A 22854-nucleotide genomic window follows, 5' to 3' on the forward strand; every position below is an offset into this window, starting at 1 on the left:
AAGTGCTAATTTAATGGCTAGAAGCTCTCGATCCCCGATGGAGTAGTTCCTCTCCGCCGGAGAGAAGGTCCTAGAAAAAAAACCACAAGTAACAGCATGCCCGGAAGAATTTTTTTGTAGAAGGACCGCTCCAGCTCCTACAGAGGAGGCATCAACCTCCAATAGGAAGGGTTTAGAAGGGTCAGGTCTGGAGAGCACGGGAGCCGAAGAAAAGGCAGACTTGAGCCGTTTAAAGGCGTCTTCCGCTTGAGGAGGCCAAGACTTGGGATTGGCATTTTTTTTGGTTAAAGCCACGATAGGGGCCACAACGGTAGAAAAATGTGGAATAAATTGCCTGTAATAATTGGCGAACCCCAAAAAACGTTGGATAGCACGGAGTCCGGAGGGGCGTGGCCAATCTAAGACGGCAGAGAGTTTGTCTGGATCCATTTGTAGTCCCTGGCCAGAGACCAAGTATCCTAGGAAAGGAAGAGATTGGCATTCAAACAGACATTTCTCTATCTTGGCATAAAGTTGATTATCACGAAGTCTCTGAAGTCTCATACGGACATGCTGGCGGTGTTCTTCTAGATTGGCAGAAAAAATCAGGATATCGTCCAGATATACAACAACACAGGAGTATAAGAGATCACGAAAAATTTCATTAACAAAGTCTTGGAAGACGGCAGGGGCGTTGCACAGGCCAAAGGGCATGACCAGATACTCAAAGTGTCCATCTCTAGTGTTAAATGCCGTTTTCCATTCATCCCCCTCTCTGATGCGGATGAGATTATAAGCACCTCTTAAGTCCAGTTTGGTAAAGATGTGGGCACCTTGGAGGCGATCAAAGAGTTCAGAGATGAGGGGTAGGGGGTAGCGGTTCTTTACCGTGATTTTATTAAGTCCGCGGTAGTCAATGCAAGGACGTAGAGAGCCATCTTTTTTGGAGACAAAGAAAAATCCGGCTCCGGCAGGAGAGGAGGATTTACGGATAAAGCCTTTTTTTAAATTTTCCTGGATGTACTCCGACATAGCAAGAGTCTCTGGGGCGGACAGAGGATAGATTCTGCCCCGGGGTGGAGTAGTGCCCGGGAGGAGGTCAATAGGACAATCATAAGGCCTGTGAGGAGGTAGAGTCTCAGCTTGTTTTTTGCAAAAAAACATCCGCAAAGTCCATATAGGCCTTAGGGAGACCGGTTACAGGGGGAACCACAGAGTCACGGCAAGGGGTACTGGGAACCGGTTTTAGGCAGTCCTTGAAACAAGAGGGCCCCCAACTCTTGATCTCCCCAGTGGACCAATCCAGGGTTGGGGAATGGAGTTGAAGCCAGGGTAGTCCAAGGAGGATTTCGGAAGTGCAATTGGGGAGGACCAAAAATTCAATCTTCTCGTGATGAGGTCCGATGCACATTAGAAGGGGCTCCGTGCGGAAACGTATGGTACAGTCCAATCTTTCATTGTTTACACAATTGATGTAGAGGGGTCTGGCGAGACTGGTCACTGGGATGTTGAACCTGTTGACGAGAGAGGCCAAAATAAAATCTCCTGCAGATCCGGAATCCAAGAAGGCCATAGTAGAGAAGGAGAAGGCAGAGGCAGATATCCGCACAGGCACAGTAAGACGTGGAGAAGCAGAGTAGACATCAAGGACTGTCTCACCTTTGTGCGGAGTCAGCGTACGTCTTTCCAGGCGGGGAGGACGGATAGGACAATCCTTCAGGAAGTGTTCGGTACTGGCACAGAGGAGAGAGGAGCCGGGGAGAAAAAACGCCTTGTGCGAACAAAGTCCATATCCTGGCGGAGCTCCTGACGCCTTTCGGAAAAACGCATGTCAATGCGAGTGGCAAGATGGATGAGTTCATGTAGGTTAGCAGGGATTTCTCGTGCGGCCAGAACATCTTTAATGTTGCTGGATAGGCCTTTTTTAAAGGTCGCGCAGAGGGCCTCATTATTCCAGGATAATTCTGAAGCAAGAGTACGGAATTGTACGGCGTACTCGCCAACGGAAGAATTACCCTGGACCAGGTTCAACAGGGCAGTCTCAGCAGAAGAGGCTCGGGCAGGTTCCTCAAAGACACTTCGAATTTCCGAGAAGAAGGAGTGTATAGAGGCAGTGACGAGGTCATTGCGGTCCCAGAGCGGTGTGGCCCATGACAGAGCTTTTCCAGACAGAAGGCTGACTACGAAAGCCACCTTAGACCTTTCAGTAGGAAACTGGTCCGACATTATCTCCAAGTGCAGGGAACATTGGGAAAGAAAGCCACGGCAGAATTTAGAGTCCCCATCAAATTTATCCGGCAAGGATAGTCGTAGACCAGAAGCGGCCACTCGCTGCGGAGGAGGTGCAGGAGCTGGCGGAGGAGATGATTGCTGAAGCTGTGGTAGTAGCTGCTGTAGCATCACGGTCAGTTGAGACAGCTGTTGGCCTTGTTGCGCTATCTGTTGTGACTGCTGGGCGACCACCGTGGTGAGGTCGGCGACAACTGGCAGAGGAACTTCAGCGGGATCCATGGCCGGATCTACTGTCACGATGCCGGCTGGCAGGTAGTGGATCCTCTGTGCCAGAGAGGGATTGGCGTGGACCGTGCTAGTGGATCGGTTCTAAGTCACTACTGGTTTTCACCAGAGCCCGCCGCAAAGCGGGATGGTCTTGCTGCGGCGGTAGTGACCAGGTCGTATCCACTAGCAACGGCTCAACCTCTCTGACTGCTGAAGATAGGCGCGGTACAAGGGAGTAGACAGAAGCAAGGTCGGACGTAGCAGAAGGTCGGGGCAGGCAGCAAGGATCGTAGTCGGGGGCAACGGCAGGAGGTCTGGAACACAGGCTAGGAACACACAAGGAAACGCTTTCACTGGCACAATGGCAACAAGATCCGGCGAGGGAGTGAAGGGGAAGTGAGGTATAAATAGGGAGTGCACAGGTGAACACACTAATTGGAACCACTGCGCCAATCAGCGGCGCAGTGGCCCTTTAAATCGCAGAGACCCGGCGCGCGCGCGCCCTAGGGAGCGGGGCCGCGCGCGCCGGGACAGGACAGACGGAGAGCGAGTCAGGTACGGGAGCCGGGATGCGCATCGCGAGCGGGCGCTACCCGCATCGCGAATCGCATCCCGGCTGGAGACGGTATCGCAGCGCACCGGGTCAGTGGAGCTGCCCGGAGCGCTGCGGTAGCGAGAGAGAAGCGAGCGCTCCGGGGAGGAGCGGGGACCCGGAGCGCTCGGCGTAACATATACGTTTAAAAATGTCATCTTCCGACCCCTATAACTTTTTTATTTTTCCACGTACGGGGCGGTATGAGGACTCATTTTTTGCGCCGTGATCTGAAGTTTTTATCGGTATGATTTTTGTTTTGATCGGACTTTTTGATCACTTTTTATTCATTTTTTAATGATATAAAAAGTGACCAAAATACGCTTTTTTGGACTTTGGATTTTTTTTGCGCGTACGCCATTGACCGTACGGCTTAATTAATGATATATTTTTATAGTTCGGACATTTACGCACGCGGCGATACCACATATGTTTATTTTTTATTTTTTTTACACTGTTTTATTTTTTTTATGGGAAAAGGGGGGTGATTCAAACTTTTATTAGGGAAGGGGTTAAATGACCTTTATTAACACTTTTTTTTTACATTTTTTTTGCAGTGTTATAGGTCCCATAGGGACCTATAACACTGCACACACTGATCTCTTATGCTGATCACTGGCGTGCATTAACACGCCTGTGATCAGCATTATCGGCGCTTGACTGCTCCTGCCTGGATCTCAGGCACGGAGCAGTCATTCGTCGATCGGACACCGGGGAGGCAGGTAAGAGCCCTCCCGGTGTCCGATCAGCTGTTCGGGACGCCGCGATTTCACCGCGGCGGTCCCGAACAGCCCGACTGAGCAGCCGGGTCACTTTCACTTTCACTTTAGAAGCGGCGGTCAGCTTTGACCGCCGCTTCTAAAGGGTTAATACCGCACATCGCCGCGATCGGCGATGTGTGGTATTAGCCGCGGGTCCCGGCCGTTGATTAGCGCCGGGACCGACGCGATATGATGCGGGATCGCGGCGCGATCCCGCTTCATATCGCAGGAGCCGGCGCAGGACGTAAATATACGTCCTGCGTCGTTAAGGGGTTAAAAGACATTCAGACAAATAAATGGATATAGGCCATTTATAGCGTTACATTGTCATGTACTAACAGCACAAAATAGAGCAGTTGGGGTCAACATGACACAACAGGGGGTGTAAATATAGACCTTGATCTTTAGTTCCACTAGAGAGCCACACACAGGCACACTTGGTGAATAAGAGCTTCAGAGGTCTGTCTGATCATTACAGTGTTTACTGATAAGACAAAACCCTTGAGATAGAAGCCCCCTGGTGATCGGCTGGTTTTCACTGGTCCGGTATCTAAGGCAGACACCACATTAAGCCATTTAGTTGTGGTCAGATATTTCTCATTAAAAGGGACTCCACTGCTCAGCGTTTGGAACAAACTGTTCCAAACGCTGGAGCCGGCATCGAGAGTTGGTGACGTAATAGCCCCTCCCCCTCATGACATCACACGCCCCCTCCCATAGCCGCCACGCCCCCTCCCATAGACTTGCATTGAGGGGGCGGGGCTGTGACGTCACGAGCTGACGGCGCCGGCTCCAGCGTTCTGAAGTTTGTTCCAAATGCTGGGCAGTGGAGTACCCCTTTAATGGTACATGGTGGGTCTCAGACGATCAGTAGTCCATGTAATGCATGGGCAGCTCGAGTCCGTCGAGTGGAAGACCACCATCTCTGACTTATGAACAGGTGTTGTCTGCAAAAAAACTCTTTAACATGGCCAAAGAACCTCAAACTACCCAAATGTCTTCAGGGAACTATGGCTACCAGACTTCTGGGATCACCTAGAATTTCTCCAGCCCTGCCCAAAGTCATTATGCCAATGAATAAAAGTAAGATTAAGCATAGCTCTGGTATAGTGTACAGGACTCAAAGGTGCCTATCACACATATAGTCTAAAGTAAATGTAAGCCAGGGCCACCATCACATCTAACAAAAATAGGGACAACAAAAACAAAGAGCGCGTTCCCTGGTGCAGTATTGTAGGGCTAAAACAGTTCAATAGAGAAAACCGCTAGGAGTGTACTAACCTTCTAGAGTTGCGCATATGGATAGGTGACTCTATCGAAGGCATGGATAGATAAACTACGTTTGCTCCTCCCGGCGTTATCCGTTAGCCCCCCTCACAGGGCATAGGAAAGTCCATACCTGAGGAAGGTCTATGCTGTAAGCACCGAAACGTGGTGTATATTTAACTTTTTAGACCAAATTGAATAAGGGAAGTGTATAACTAAAATATAACCTTTAATATATCGTTTAAAATACACCAAATATAGTGAACCCAAAATGAAGATCACGTAGCACCAAAGAATGCCTCTTGTACTCTAATGGTAATTATACCGATGTACCAACCAGGCTATACCCAATGCGTTTCCACTGCGTATAGCAGTTTCATCAGGGGGATTATGGCGCTGGTACCAATAAAGCTAGTACAAGACAATATGCAAAATATATGTAGTTTTAGAATTATGCAAATCATAAATAATTCTTAAAAGCTTAATGGGTCCCTTAGTAGTGGATTACCGCTTAATACCAAGTAAATTTTCATGTATATAAGCATCTGTAGTAACACCACTACATTTGAATCTCCGGACAGAGAGCAATCAGAGGAAGACACCTAGCTTCCTCCTAGGATACGGTTAAGGTGTCCGAATATAAAGCGGGGACCGAGCGCACCTGCAGTGGCAGGGAGCCTCACCAAAGGCTACTCGCGCTCAGAGGTGGTGTTACTACAGATGCTTATATACATGAAAATTTACTTGGTATCAAGTGGTAATCCACTACTAAGGGACCCATTAAGCTTTTAAGAATTATTTATGATTTGCATAATTCTAAAACTACATATATTTTGCATATTGTCTTGTACTAGCTTTATTGGTACCAGCGCCATAATCCCCCTGATGAAACTGCTATACGCACTGGAAACACGTTGGGTATAGCCTGGTTGGTACATCAGTATAATTACCATTAGAGTACAAGAGGCACTCTTTGGTGCTACGTGATCTTCCTTTTGGGTTCACTATATTTGGTGTATTTTATACAATATATTAAAGGTTATATTTTAGTTATGCACTTCCCTTATTCAATTTGATCTATATAATCGCAGGGAGTTATTGTTCTCTATACCCTCTGTGGGGTCATACTAATACACAGTCTCTATGATATAATTAACTTTTTCCAATAAATATCATAGTCACAAGCGACTGGTGGTATTTACTGGATCTACTGGTGATTGAAGTCCTGGAACCTACGAGCGCCCATGTGATCCCGGATCCCCTGCAATCTGGTCCTGCTTGCTTTTCTGCTACATTCTAAGAAAAACAGAAATCCTGTGTGCTATGTGGAAGATCTTATCTACACTATCCATTGGGCAGTCCTTTATACTGTCTGCACATCTCTGCAAGCAATAACACAAATGTCTAGAAAATGTAAACGGATCTTGACAGATCTTGGTCAGGATTGGCCAGAATTATGACATCATTAAATTCTTACAATGCTTTAAAGGGGTTATCTGCCATGGACAATCCCATTTTGTTAGAGGAGCCTTGTTCCCCACCTTGTTTTGTCATTTAGAATTCCCTAAAATGGTTTATAAACATTGGCTAATGCCCTCTCTGTGCTGGAGCTTAAAATGCTCTTGACACCTTGAACCTACGTTCTCAGTATAATCACAGTGTCAGACAATGTCAGAGGAAGATGTTGAAATAACAAGGTCTTGTACCTAAATAGATATAACCAGGTTTATAGAAAGAAGCACCAGGACTATTGTGGCTCCCTGTCTTCCATGTCTTGTACAATAGCCCAAATATCTCTATATATTTTATGCATTTGACTTTGAAGTTGGTTTTGGAAAGCGCCGATTGTCTCTGCAAAGATCCAGTTGTTAGAGAATTTTTAGGACAAGGTTTCCCTGTTTAAATGGATGCTAAATATATTTCTATTGATTTTGCTTGAAATTTCCACAAAAATTTAGATTAGTCCAATCCTGAATTATTGGGGATTTGCTTTGAGTGAATGACTTTCAAAGAAAGGCGTCCCTGCTCGTGTACACTGAGCTGCAAGGCATATATTCAGTGAGTATACAGGAACAGGGACTCTCTTGACTGGACTCCTTAACCTGTATGTACTTTTTGTGGCACACAGTGCTATAAGCATTGGGCGCCATGGCAAGTATGTACAGGAGCAGGAAAACTTTTTTTTTATTTTTTTTAAAACAACTGGTGCCAGTAAGTTAAACAGATTTGTAAATTATTTCTATTAAAAAATCTTAATCCTTCCAGTACTTTAGCTGCTGAATACTACAGAGGAAATAATATTCTTTTTGGAACACAGTGCTGTCTGCTGACATCATGAACACAGTGCTCTCTGCTGACATCTCTGTCCATTTTAGGATCTGTCCAGAGCAGTCTATGTTTGCTATGAGGATTTTCTCCTACTCTGGACAGTTCTTAAAATGGACAGAGATGTCAGCAGAGAGCACTGTGTTCAAAAAAGAAAATAATTTCCTCTGTAGTATTCAGCAGCTAATAAGTACTGGAAGGATTAAGATTTTTTTAATAGAAGTAATTTACAAATCTGTTTAACTTTCTGGCCCTAGTAACATTTCTGGCCCTTTAACATTTGCCGGGCTGGGTGTAGAGTGCCCAGCCCAATGGATGTGTCAGGCCACCCAGAGGTAAATGGCAATGCTGTATGATTACATTATACTCTGCACCCACCCAGCGGATGTTATCTGAGCATCAAGGCATTCAGTGTACAGGATCAGGGACTCCTGCCTTTTAACCTTTTCATGAAAACACTGTATGCCTGACCATAAGCCATGTGTGGCAATGCTCTATAGCTGCTTAGACTCTGTACGTTCACGCTAAACCCAGGCCAGCAAATGATAATAGAGCAGTGAGGCATATTTAGGGGAGCAGGAACTCCTGTCTTTTGACAGAAGTCCCTGCTCCTGTATAAATCAAAATCATCCACCAAATTTAAATTAAATCCAATAGCCGATTTCAAGCGAATCCTCCTGAATCAAATTTCAAAAGATTTTCTCATCTCTACTTATCAGCTAAACCAAAGTATTACATCCAGGACAGTCTAAAACTCAAAGCTAAAATATACGCTGCTACAAGCAGGCTTGGTGCACTAACGTTTGCAGTGGACTAAAAGTTGATTTCTTCTTTATTAATCAGGCTAAAACTTTTTTTCCCACTTTCCACAACATTTATTTAATCGGCAATTGCCAAATCTGGCGTAAAGCAGTAAATAAACTGGCTTTTTTTTAAATAAATATCCAAGTACATTGTGAGATCCTAAAAGACAACCGGCCACCCTGTGGATGCCATATTGAAGATTAGGAATATACTGAAAACTTGGAAACGCTCAGGAAGAGTTGTGTATTTGAAGTTTGGATCACTGCCCGAGAGCCATCTGCCTTGGTAATATGAAAGGCTTTACAGGACATCCAGACATTATGCAGCAGCGCTGATCAATTATTTAACTCCAACTTGCATTTTTTTAACCCCTTAACATGACACAGGATACATGATATAAAAATATATACCGTACATCTATAATTTTAGCATAGTCCACCAAATATAGTAGGACTCATGATTCCGTGACCATGTTGCTGGTTCACTGGATGTCCTTCCTTGGACCACTTTATAGTAGGTACTATGGAGAGGTATATATATATATATATATATATATATATATATATATATATATATATATAAAGGAGTAAAGGAGCACACTGACATCAGGTTACCGATAACTGTCTTTACTGAGCAGGGTGCACATGGTATTACACAGACAGTATGGTGCAGAGTGAGAGGATGTAGCGTAAACCATTCGGAGCCCTGTTGCCTTGCTTGGACTTGTGGTGCTTTTACCCAATAAACTGATACTGACTTGAGAGACTAGATGATTGATCCTGGTAGCTAGGGTTCTGTCAAGGTCCTGTAGCTTTCTCTACCAGGGCATGAACTTCCACCGTGCGGGTGATCTCTGCCAGGGCATGAACTTCCACCGTGCGGGTGATCTCCGCCAGGGCATGAACTTCCACCGTGCGGGTGATCTCTGCCAGGGCATGAACTTCCACCGTACGGGTGATCTCTGCCAGGGCATGAACTTCCACCGTGCGGGTGATCTCTGCCAGGGCATGAACTTCCACCGTGCGGGTGATCTCTGCCAGGGCATGAACTTCCACCATGCGGGTGATCTCTGCCAGGGCATGAACTTCCACCGTGCGGGTGATCCTTACAGAATGACCGGATAAGATAGATTTGATCTGGGCCTTCCCTTAGAGCTTCTCCACACACACCTTACACCTTAAACAATAATGAATGGTGGCAAAAATGCAAATAAACAACAATATGTAAAGTGTTAAACTGTAAATAGCTGTATTTTTATTTGAAATGGTGAAAATCCACCTCAGTGTTCAGAAAAGAAGGATTTGATGTGCAGCAGCCATTTTTGCAACAGTGACAACAAAAACTGTGATTATTTTGGTTAACTTGCTACCCAGGTCCTGCCCAAAGTGCCACTAAAGGGGCCGCCCAAAGTAGGGACACCACCGTTGTGTGATATTACAGAGAACTTAGAGTAGGATGAGACCTGTGGTTTTGGCAATATTCATTTACATTTTTTCCATAATCTTTCTTTAGCTATTGTTTAAGATTAGAAAAACTGACTGTTTGTTTTAGGGTACATGCTCACCACATTTAGCTAATACGGTCACCGAATCCGGCAGGGTAATGTCAAAACCGTCTGCTAACGTATACCAGACGGTTTTCAGTCAGGTTACGAAACAAGATACGGTGCAAAAATGAGCCAAACTGGGGTCACTATCTGACTCTGGTCGGCTCATTCATATGTGGGCCAGGTCTGGCGGGGATACGGTAGTACACAGTTTTGACATTACCCTGCCGGATTCGGTGACCATGTTAGCTGAAGGTGGTGTGAATGTGAACTTATCCAGAAACAGTGCCATACTTGCCCACAGGCTTAGCCACTCTGCACCATTCACTTGAACAGGGCTGACCTGCAATACAGTACAGTCCTTAGACAAGTGTGGTGTTTATAAAAAAAAAAAAAAAAGTAGATTTATTTTTCTAATACTGACTGTCTCGTTAAGATGGTTATAGTAGCCCAAATCAATAGTGGGCTTTCAATGTTCTTAAAGGGGTACTCCGGACAGAAAGTTAAACAGATTTGTAAATGACTTCTATTTAAAAATCTTAATCCTTCCAGTACTTATTAGCAGCTGTATGCTACAGAGGAAATTCTTTTCTTTTTTAATTTCTTTTTTGTCTTGTCCACAGTGCTCTCTGCTGACACATCTGTCTGTGTCAGGAACTGTCCAGAGCAGCATAGGTTTGCTATGGGCATTTTCTCCTGCTCTGGACAGTTCCTGATACGGGCATCAGGTGTCAGCAGAGAGCACTGTGGACAAGACAAAAAAGAAATTAAAAAAGAAAAGAATTTCCTCTGTAGCATACAGCTGCTAATAAGTACTGGAAGGACAAGTATGTTTTAATAGAAGTAATTTACAAACCTGTTTAACTTTCTGGCACCAGTTGATTTAAAAAAAAAAAATGTGTTCCACCGGAGTACCTTCTGAAATCAATAAGAAAATGTATTAAATGCCATTTCCTTCAATTATTGAACAGCTTCTCTAGCATTGAGATATATTCAAATAATTCTAATTCTCCTACTGGCCCTTGCCTCCCAAATACTTGGTTTAGAGGTCCTGAGACAGTAATAAACTATCACTAGTTAAAGAGCCATCACTTTGGCTGCTTGTGACTAAGCAGGTTGCCAGCTCCGAGTAACAGGGTTTATAACTATTGTGTGGAACAATCCATTTTTAGAATAAAATATATCAATTATAAGTTATGGCAGAGCAGAGAGGAGAAGGTCCTGTTCCGTGATTAGCCAGACAAACAAGGGAAAGGAAGTCCCGGTGTGAATACTGCTAGCAAACAACCCAGCTCTGGCCCCACTCCCTAGGTTCACACAGCAGAATTTCTGAGTGGAATCTGGAAGAAAAAATTCCTCCCGGAAATTCGGTTGCTGCAGGTTCCCATTGTTTTCAGTGGGATTGTGCTGCATTCTGCTAAAACATCTGTAGCAGAAATTTATATTCCAGCCTCTGCAGAAAGAATTGACATGATTAAAGCTGTGTTCACATTAGCATTCATAGCATCTATCTTCACTACTATTGTCTTTAAGAACAATCCCCATGAACCCCCATTGACTTCATTCATTGGTGTCTGTTTGAACAGATCCAGTAGAATTGTCCTGGCTCTGTCGTAGCTGTTGGTAAGCATTTATTTTTGGCAGACTATTAACATATTTTCTTTTCTTTTGTAGGATATTACTTGGCAAGATGAACATTCTGCACCATTTTCCTGGGAAACGAAAGTAAGTGTTGGCTTAGATGTATTTGACATATGTCATATAAATGGCCATATAATCAGCATACAAAGAGAAAATAACTTACTTAAGCCTTTATTGGGAATCTGTCATCAGTTTCACCCGCTCTAACCTGTTAGTACAGGCAGGTAGGGCGGGTGAAACTGATGATTACGATACTTGCCTATTCTTGATCCGGGGACCCATTTATCCTCCTTATTGGGGCAGCAGACTTGGTGCAGGGGCGGAGCTCCTGGAGAACGCTGACTTCACTGCTGCTGCTTCCTCACTCTGTGAACAGGCTTGTGGAAGCAGAAGTGGTGACATCAACATGCTCCTGGAGAACCATCCGTGCACCAAGCCTGCCACCTGAACAAGGAAGGTAATGGACAAAGTATCCGGGATAGGTAAGCATGGTTATCATCGGTGTCACCTACACTACCAGCCTGTACCAACAGGTTAGTGCAGGTAACACTGATGACAGATTCCATTTTAAGGGAAACTGTCATCGGTTTCATGTAGGGCTGGGCGGTATACCGGTTCATACCGAATACCGAAATTTTTGGGCTGCACAATATGAATTTTTCCCATACCGCAATACCGGTTGGCCCCTCCCCCTTGGGAATGAATTATCAGCCCAGCGCTGCGCTGTCCCCACATCGGGGAACTAATCATATGTGACCCGCCAGCGCTGTTCTGCTCCGCCCCACCAAATCATGTTACCCACCAGCGCTATTCTGCTCCGCCCCACCAAATCATGTTACCTGCCAGCGCTGTTCTGCTCCCCCCCCCTAATTAATTATCAGCCCAGCGGGGTACTACTCACATATATCACCCGCAAGCACTGCCCTCCTCTTTGTTGGGGGCCGCCTGTGCTGGAACTCCATACTGTACATCAGTGGTCTCCAACCTGCGGAACACCAGATGTTGCAAAACTGGGAGTTGTAGTTTTGCAACAGCTGGAGGTCCACAGGTTTAAGACCATTGCTGTACGCTGTATCCCTATGCCCGGGCTGCAGAAGATGAAGAAAATAAACTTTAACTTACCTACGTCGGCCTCACGCTGTTCCTTGGGACTGGAATGTCTGACAGCCGTCAGCCTATGACGGTCCGGAAAGATGTCCCGCCCCGGCCAGTGATAGGCTGAGCCCACTGTCATGTAAGGAGCTCTGGCCGGCTTCTTACATGACAGTGCGTTTAACCTATCACTGGCCGTGGCGGGACATTGCTCCGGCCGGTGATAGGCTGACGGCTGTCCGACATTCCAGTCCCAAGGAACAGCGTGAGGCCGACGTAGGTAAGTTAAAGTTTATTTTCTTCATCTTCTGCAGCCCGGGCATAGGGATACAGCGTACAGCAATGGTCTTAAACCTGCAGACCTCCAGCTGTTGCAAAACTACAACTCCCAGCATGCCCGGACAGCCTTTGGCAGTCCGGGCATGCTGGGAGTTGTAGTTTCGCAACAGCTGGAGGTCCGCAGGTTGGAGACCACTGGTGTACAGTATAGAGTTCCATCGCCGGCGGCCCCCAACAAAGAGGAGGAGGGCAGTGCTTGCGGGTGACATGTGAGTAATACCCCGCTGGGCTGATAATTGGGGGGGGGGAGCAGAACAGCGCTGGCGGGTAACATGATTTGGGGGGGTCGAAAGAAATACCGTTATATACCGTGGAACCGCCATAAGTTACATAAATTCCGTGATACACACATTTGGTCATACCACCCAGCTCTAGTTTCATGCTGCCCCAGCCATGAGCAGCATGAACCCAGGGCAGCCTCCCTTATTGCAATGATTTATGATTTCTCCTCCAGTTGGGAATGGGGCTCCAAATCATTAGGGTGTTCACTGAAAGCTTTTTCCTGCACTGCCATCCTTGATAGATAGATAGATAGATAGATAGATAGATTTCTCCTATACGCAAATGGGGAGAAATCTATCAATCAAGGCCAACCCAAAGTCTACTCCAAAATGTTTTATTACTTTTCATATATTCATTCATTCGTTTGTTTGTTTAGTGTATTTATTTATTAAACTGTGATCAACAGATGCAACTTCATGGCACAGAGTTGCATATGTTGTTAACTCTCTACTTGTCTGGTTATTCAATTGCAAAGACTTCTGCTTGGACTTTAGATCACATATGAGAATCTGGTCTGACCGGTGAGCACAATAGAAACCTTTGAAGCTGATCTGGCAGCTGAATATGCTGCACTAGGTAAACGCAGCACAAATGCAGTGACGGGCAGGTTGCTGTGTGGACCTGTATAGACATCCAGCCATCGATCACTGCAGGCAGTGAGATAACTGGGAATCTGCTGGATTTTTTGTGCCAATTTAGCTTATGGGAGTACAGACCAGTATGTTGCTCTATGTGCTCCATATCCTTTGAATTTTAATACAAGTACCGTAACTCCGCAACACAGTATTTTCCAAACAGTGTGCCTCCAGCTGTTGCAAAAGTACAACTCCCAGCATGCCTGGATAGCTTTCTGAAAACACTGCCTTAACCCAAGGTACTTAAAAGTACATAGGCACCATAGACTAGGTTGTTCCACTATGACTGAGTATTCTATCTATCTTTGAATGGCTTGGATATATATATATATATATATATATATATATATATATATATATATATATATATATAGGAATATGCAAATCAGCTCATTACATCACCTTCTCAGGCGTTGTTCCCTGGTATCAGCTTAGCTCCAGTTACGGAATATAAAAAGCTAATCGGGATTAATGCCAAACCAGAACTCTCTCTCCAGAAGGAAAGAGTGACCCAGATGGGTCACTCTTTCCTTCTGGAGAGAGAGTTCTGGTTTGGCATTAATCTCGATTAGCTTTTAATATTCTGTAACTGGAGCTAAGCTGATACCAGGGAACATCGCCTGAGAAGGTGATGTAATGAGCTGATTTGCATATTCCCCAACCCAGAATGCCTGCGGAGTGCTTAGTGGCCCTTGAAAGCTCCGTCACACCAGGAGTGGTGAACTCGCCCTGAGTTACTCATCTCGTATATATATATATATATATATATATATATATATATATATATATTTTAGATTTCTGCCGGTCTCTCTGTTTCTCATCTCAGCAAACGTTCAGGTACAAAAGAGACAGAATCGGATTCCTTTCTCTCTGCTATTTAAAATTCACCAAGCTGCCAAACTAAACAGCTTCCTCTGGTCACAAGAGGCCTTGCATGCTTGTGAAATAGTATACATTCCTACTATCTGAATAACATGTAAAAATAGACTTCTGGGCTCTTTTGGCTTCTAGAAAAAAAGGAATAGATTTTTTCCCTTCTTGTGTCTTTAGAAGTGCAAATCTACATATAATGCAGTCGCTTATGCGGTTACACATTCCTACTTCTTACTCATCTGTCAGTCTGGGTCAGCTGAGTGACAACAATAAGGGCCTGCAGCTATTTAAATTCTATGGTAAGCTTAAAGACTCCATAAGGATAGGGGATAAGTGTCTGATCACGGGTGGGTCCGACTGCTGGCACCACCCCACGCGATCTCCTGCGCGGCACCCTGGCTCTCCCCAGGAGCGGAGCGTTTCGGGCGCCGCTTCATGTATCTCTGGAGGGACCTTGTCGACCTCCACTTAGTGTAGGAGTTGACACGCTCTGTTGCTGGGGAGAGCTAGGATGTCATGCAGAAGGGTCCCCATGGGGATAGGGGAAAAGTTGTTCAGCACCACAGTACTCCTTTAAGTGTTCCAAAATACTTATTATATGCGTTGTATATTTAAGTACATTTTACAGCATATTTTAAAGGCTATGGACACTCATGACTAACTTTTTTCATTGCCTTGCACTTATTAAGGTACAAAAACCACAGGTCTTTATTAAAATTTTTGCTTAGTTTTTCTATATTTTTCTGTGTGAGCTCTGTATCCCTTTACACTTGTACATAGCCCATGTGATTCTACCTTGCCTTGTATCTGCTCTCCCGTCGCTTTCTAGCTTTTATCCAGGGTTTTTCTTCCCCCTTGTCTACTCTTACTTGAAACTCCTCCTCCCTGCTGTTATCTCTGACCTCTTACACAGAGAGCAGAAAGTCTGTCTGACAGATTTTTCTTATCTTCCTTTCAGTAGTAGCAGAATGGTAAGAAACTTTTAATAAAGACTCATTATGAAGTTGCTTAATGTTGCATTAAGGAAGTTAATCATGAAATAATATTATACTCATTATTAAAAAAGAATCTGTGCAAAAGTATCCATAGCATTTAAAGGGACTTTGTCTGCAGCTTGTGATCATAACCTTGCACTCACGGGTTAAAGCCCACAGTTTAACAGCATATCCTTACTTACGCTGAGTCCTGTTGGCCAGATGCTGAAATCTATGCTTCATCTGCAGCTTTTATGCAACCATGCGTAAAAAGATCAGAAGAGTCTATTATTATATTGCTTGCAATTGTCCCAACTCCTTGTTATGATCTGAAGGTAACAGAAATAGCAACCATCCCAAATTGGAAGTGATCAGCTTAGCGAGCACTTACTGAAGAGGAAGGTCCTGTTAATCATGGAACAATAATGTTAACCCTCAAAAGTTTTGTACTGAAGCCTTGGATTGTCAGTAAACAGGCAAGGCCATAGTGATTGTGGTGTTAAAATGCTAAAAGAGTCACTGACATTTTGATAGAATAATTTTTTTGCAGAACGCACATTTAAGTTAAATTTAAAGGGGTACTCCGCTGCTCAGCGTTTGGAACAAACTGTTCTGAACGCTGTAGCCGGAGCTCGTGACATCTTAGCCCTGCCCCCTCATGATGTCACAACCCAACCCCTCAATGCAAGTCTATGGGAAGGGGCGTGGCAGACATGAGGGGGCGGGGCTATGACGTCATGAGCTCTCGACTACAGCGTTCAGAACAGTTTGTTCCAAAGGCTGAGTAGCGGAGTACCACTTTTAACTACTGGACTATTGAGATGTTGGTATGTGGAAGTTTATATATTCACATTCCTATCTGGTGTATGTCATGCCTTTGGAAAATTCTTACTCTTCAGCAGACAATACTATTTTAAACTCTAATACAAGATCTTAGCATATTTTATTGAACATTTATATGTTTGGCTTTATGCAGTTTAGCTGTTCTCCATCCTAGGGTCCATGTAATGGAAACCTTTTACGTCTAAATGTTGACTCCGTTATTGATTTTATCATCCAAATCTGATCTGCATTGAGGTCTTGAGGCAGGTATTTGTTCTTACCTTCTTGTTTAGTACAAAAACACAAAGCACAAATTCCAACCTTCCCTGGAGAGCCCACATGGGATAATTCCAGTATGTCTCAAAAATAGAAAAGGGGGGTATCGGTCCTCAGAAAGTTTTCCAGGGATGTCCCTTACACAATGTATTGGTCAAACAATGTAAATGGATGGTAAATGATATCAATTAAGTTTAAGCACAAAGGGGAACCGGCTAAACGCGTTTCTGGTCGTCCAGGCTGTCCCCTTCTTCAGTAGCTACTGAAGAAGGGGACAGCATGGACTCCCCAAAATGCGTTTAGCCATCGCCACAGCACTTGCACCACTACAATCTGCCTATCGAGGATTCCATCAGCACTGTGTCGCCACCTTTCAAGGTTCTAACTTTCCGTGCCAAGTGCGCACGAGGAATCACAGTACCGGCACTACAACCTTTACATCTGTCCTCTCCCTCCCCACACTCACAGCCGCCAGCGACCTGCTATTTTGGCATCGGCTAGGTGTCCCTGTTCGAGCGAACGGGGGAAGAGTGAGAGCCCCATGGGACCGATCATCTGAAAAGCTGGGTGAGAGGTGCATTGCACCATACTTCTATCTCTAACTCAAAAGTATGTTGTGCAGCACATAAGATCTATAACTGGATTATCTTTACTCTCTCGCCACGGAGAGGATTTGGTTTATTCTGTCAGCACACAGTGCAATTGCATAAACTCTAGCTTATATCATCAGTATATTGGAACATTTACAGTTTCCCATCTGGATAATATTGTCGTCACATAGTGCCAGTATAAAAGACACGGCATACTGCTCACGGAGCGTGTATATCACATTCTACAGAAGCGGATAAGACAGTGTTGCATGATTTACTCTGCAGGAACTTTATTTCACATATCTCTCTACATTTATATACATTCATCATAGGGACATTGTAATGTCTCTACCTACAGAAGCGTACATTTCTAATTTGAAATCATTATGCATATTCCATAGGAATTACCAGAACTATTATTTTTAAAAGGAGCTCTGAGTAGCCCATTGAACTAACGCTATTCCACAGGGATTATTGCATCCATCCTTTCCTCCAGAGGCATAATTTTTGTTTACAGTCAAATACTATTGGTGTATTTATGTGCAGATAAGTGCAATTGTACAAGAAGTTATATTTTATTTAACTTTATTTTTCCACTATATTCATTTTATGATGATAAAAGGAGATAACGGCAAGGGCCCTGCAGCAGTAATTTTATCTATTTTACCATTAGTGATATTATTAATATTATGAATAAACCTGTATAATATTACCATTACTACATCTTTGTTCACTTCATACTTTTGCTCACTTGCTTTACAGTTTCACAACATTATTTGTGTGTCAGGTACCAGATTTTCTAAAACAAGATACAGACAGCGCTCCGTAGTGTGATATAGTTTTAAACCAGGATTGGTATAATTAAAGTGCCAAAAGGTGCTTGCCACATAAAATGACAGAGAGTAGTGGTTTTTGGTGCCTGCAGCAGCTCCACGTCCAACCTCAAATATAAAAGCCAAAATTCCTCCAACGTAACAACGGGATTCAGAGGCGCTGGACACACAAAGTAGAGGGATCTCAAGTTTAATCACCCATGATGCAACGCGTTTCACAGTAAGACTGGTTCATCAGGCATACCCAGGTAAGTACAACCATACAATATATAGGGTCCATGGATTAAACCTTCAAGCTGCAAGCTTAAAGGGACCATGCATCCCATATATATAACAAAAGGTATGAAAAAGTATAAAAACAGATCTGCATCAATGGTACAATAAAGACAACATAAACATAAATTACATAAAACGAAATACAGTTAAAATAGTACAAAAATATATGAAATATATGAAACATAAAAAAATTAAATATGAATTCAATATAGGAATGGACCCCAAATGGCCTTACATCACATATAAATCAATAAATATTACCGTTCATTCTCAATCGTTTCATTTAACCGCCCTGGAAATAAAGTTCCTAAGGAAAAGATCCAAAATGATTCCCTGTTGATAAGCTTCTGAAATCTATTTCTAATGTAAGGTGGGATGGTCTCGATGATCGTAAATTTAAATACCCTAATATCACTATTGTGTTTTAATGAGAGATGACGTGATATACTGTGCAACATAAATTTATGATGAATATTTGATCTGTGTTTGTTCATGCGGGACCTCATGGTTCAAACATACTGCAAACCACAGATACAAGTTAATAAATAAATGGCGTATGAACTGTCACAACTGTTATATTCTTTTATCACATATTTTTTGTTTAAATGATTTGAAACTAAAACTTGGGAAGCAACCCCAATCATAGGACAACATAAGCATCTAGCGTGATTGCACAGATAAGTGCCCACTCTCATATTCCTGTGGCCCGATGGTGTTGGCTCATCAGAAGAGGGGATTGATTTTAACCTACTCGGTGCAACCTTGTTTCGCAAATTACTTGATCTGCGAAAGGTTAACTTAGGGTGAGGAGGTAATACTTTTTTTTAGGATTGGGTCTATCTAAAACAATACTTTCTGCCGCACAATTAAAATCCGTTAATAAAATTGTATTTAAATAAAGTTTTGATTGTACTATTTTCTGCGTTTCTGCTCTCATGGGTAGAATTGAGTGATTTGGGTTGGATTAGAGTGGCCTGTTGTTTATCTTTTACTCTATTGAAGGCATCACACAAGATAGATTTAGGGTACCCTATATTTATAAAGCTGTGTTGTAACATAGATGCTTGCTCTCTAAAATCACTATCCAGGGTGCATTTTTTTCTAACTCGCAAATATTGACCTTAAGGTACATTAGGGATCCACTTCGTATAGTGGGAACTACTAAATGTAAGAAGACTATTTACATCTACAGACTTAAAAAAGGTTTCTGTGACAATATGACCTGTATCATTTTTTTTTTAATGCATAGATCTAAGAACTCGATTCTGTCTACAGAATGGTGTAAAGTAAATTTCAACCCCCAGTTGTTCGAGTTGATGTCTTCAACAAACTCCATGTCCTGTTTTGCCGTGCCTGACCAAATAAAGAAAAGGTTGTCTATCAACCGTCTGAAAAAATTAACAAAACGAAAAAGGGGGGACTGTGCGAAGAAAGGGGACTCGAAACGCCCCATAACCAATTTGGCATAACTGGGTGAGAAACGAGTCCCCATCGCACAGCCCCTCCTCGGTCTGTAAATAATACTATCAAATTCAAAAATGTTATGTTCTAATATGAATAGCATGGCTTCAATAACAAAATTGGACTGAATAGAAGCTTAGTTCGAATCTGACTCCAAAATTTCCCGGACTGCTTGTGACCCAACAGAAGTGGTGATGTTAGAATAGAGTGCACAAACATCTAAAGTGAGAAAATAAAAATTGGTGGGGAGATCTAGAGAACAAATCTCTCTAAGGGAGTTGAATCCTTCAAATAAGAAGGAATTTGAAGAACATAATATTGTAAAAACAAATCAATATAGTGGGATAAATTACATGTAAGAGAACCAACCCCAGAAATGATAGGACAGAGTGTAGTGTTTAATATTCAAAAAATCAAATTTTTTTTTTGTCTACCAGAGAATGATTAACCACTTTTTTTAATGAGATTTTTGTATTCAATAAAATATGAAGAGGATGGATCAAAAAGATGATACAAGTCATATTGTCACGGAAACCTTTTTTAAGTCCATAGATGTAAATAGTCTTCTTGCATTTAGTAGTTCCCACTATACGAAGTGGATCCGTAATGTACCTTATGGTCAATATTTGCGAGTTAGGAAAAACTGCACCCTGGATAGTGATTTTAGTGAGCAAGCATCGATGTTACAACACCGCTTTATAAATATAGGGTACCCTAAATCTATCTTGTGTGATGCCTTCAATAGAGTAAAAGATAAACAACAGGCCACTCTAATCCAACCCAAATCACTCAATTCTACCCATGAGAGCAGAAACGCAGAAAATAGTACAATCAAAACTTTATTTAAATACAATTTTATTAACTGATTTTAATTGTGCGGCAGAAAGTATTAGGAATGTTTTATATAGATACTGGAGCATTCTTAGAGATGACCCGATCCTAAAAAAAAAAAAAAGTATTACCTCCTCACCCTAAGTTAAGCTTTCGCAGATCAAGTAATTTGCGAAACATGGTTGCACTGAGTAGGTTAAAATCAATCCCCTCTTCTGATGAGCCAACACCATCGGGCCACAGGAATATGAGAGTGGGCACTTATCCGTGCAATCACTCTAGATGCTTATGTTGTCCTATGATTGGGGTTGCTTCCCAAGTTTTTGTTTCAAATCATTTAAACAAAAAAATATGTGATAAAAGAATATAACAGTTGTGACAGTTCATACGCCATTTATTTATTAACTTGTATCTGTTGGTTTGCAGTATGTTTGAACCGTGCGGTTCTGCATGAACAAACACAGATCAAATATTCATCATAAATTTATGTTGCACAGTATATCACGTCATCTCTCATTAAAACACAATAGTGATGTTAGGGTATTAAAACTTACGATCATCAAGACCATCCCACCTCACATTAGAAATAGATTTCAGAAGCTCATCAACAGGGAATCATTTTGGATTTTTTCCTTAGGAACTCTATTTCCAGGGGGGGGGGTTAAATGAAACGATTGAGAATGAACGGTAATATTTATTGATTTATATGTGATACAAGGCCATTTGGGGTCCATTCCTATATTGAATTCATATTTTATTTTTTCATCTTAATTTTTTATTTTTCATATATTTCATTTACTTTTGTACTATTTTAACTGTATTTTGCTTATTTCCTTTTATGTAATTTATGTATATGTTGTCTTTATTGTACCATTGATGCAGATCTGTTTTTATACTTTTTCATACCTTTTCTTGTGTATGTGTGTGTATATATATATATATATAGAGAGAGAGAGAGAGAGAGAGAGAGAGAGAGAGAGAGAGAGAGAGAGAGAGAGAGAGAGAGAGAGAGAGAGAGAGAGAGAGAGAGAGAGAGAGAGAGAGAGAGAGAGAGAGAGAGAGAGAGAGAGAGAGAGAGAGAGAGAGAGGATGCATGGTCCCTTTTAAGCTTAAAGCTTGAAGGGTTAATCCATGGACCCTATATATTGTATGGTTTTACTCACCTGGGTATGCCCGATATAGTAATCTTACTACGCGTTGCGTAGTACCAGATTTTGGAACCCCTCACGATCGCAGTGGGTCTCAGGAGTGAGTCAACAACTTTTATCATGTCTGATTGACATGTCAAAAGTTGTTTCTAATGACAGTAATGCTAATGTAAGTATATGGTAAAGGTGAAGTTGAAGCTTATTGGATGAATTCTAAAAAGAAATAAGGATTATAGGTGCCAGGGACAGAGAGAACATATGGCACAGCTGGTCTCTGCTGATTTTTTTTTTTTTTTTACTAGATGTGTTTTTAGGCTTTGTTGCCTGGCAGTGGTTCTGTAGTTGTTGATCAGTAGCAATAAGTTTCTATAAAGAAAAGTTCTTCCCCCTAATGTGAAGCAACTGTCTTCATGGTGTGTTATATGCCTTACAGGGCCATCTGCATCCAGCACCATGCAACAGTATATGTGCAGGAAGACAGAGAACTGAGGACAAAGACTCAGGCGGGGTATGCTGATATATTTTTTGCTTTTTCACTACAGCAACCAGTATCTGGCTGAAATGACTCCCCTATTTGGCTCAAAACTGGGGTGTCACAATTCGACCAACATAGAAGGGGAAGGTAGTGTATGAGCACCTTTTGCCCTTCGATTTCCCATCTCACAGTATATACCTTTGTGTCAGATCCTGCGTGTGTACATTATTTGTTCTTCATTTGTCAATACTCGTACAAACATTTACAGTGGTTCGCTGGGGGGTTTCTTCCTTAAAATACTCTTTTTACAGCTGCTCTGGCAGAGATTAATATTCCTATTTATAGCAACATGAATGGATCCAATAATACGCTGACAGATTTTCCAAAGAAAAGCAATGAAGGAAATACTGAAGTATACAGATTCCTTTCTTTATTAGAGTTCTCTGTAAAGCTATTTAGGAATAAACACTGTTTTTGTTGCACAAACAGATGATGACTTTTAACTTGCTTCATTACTTGTTTAATAAATTGCAA

General features: G+C 42.6%; 1 protein-coding gene across 2 annotated transcripts in view; it reads left to right on the top strand.

Moving 5' to 3' along the window:
- C3H1orf198 (chromosome 3 C1orf198 homolog) overlaps positions 1–22854 on the top strand; it is a 37821-nt gene that overhangs the window by 7297 nt on the left and 7670 nt on the right. Inside the window, exons 2-3 of one of the 2 annotated variants that reach the window (XM_056567368.1) lie at positions 11447–11497; positions 22279–22353. In XM_056567368.1, the coding sequence (XP_056423343.1) occupies positions 11447–11497; positions 22279–22353 (126 nt within the window). The remainder of the gene's footprint in view (positions 1–11446; positions 11498–22278; positions 22354–22854) is intronic. The other variant, XM_056567369.1, reaches the window with a different exon arrangement.

This window comes from Hyla sarda, chromosome 3, assembly GCF_029499605.1.
Source record: "Hyla sarda isolate aHylSar1 chromosome 3, aHylSar1.hap1, whole genome shotgun sequence".
Classification (NCBI taxonomy): Eukaryota; Metazoa; Chordata; class Amphibia; order Anura; family Hylidae; genus Hyla; species Hyla sarda.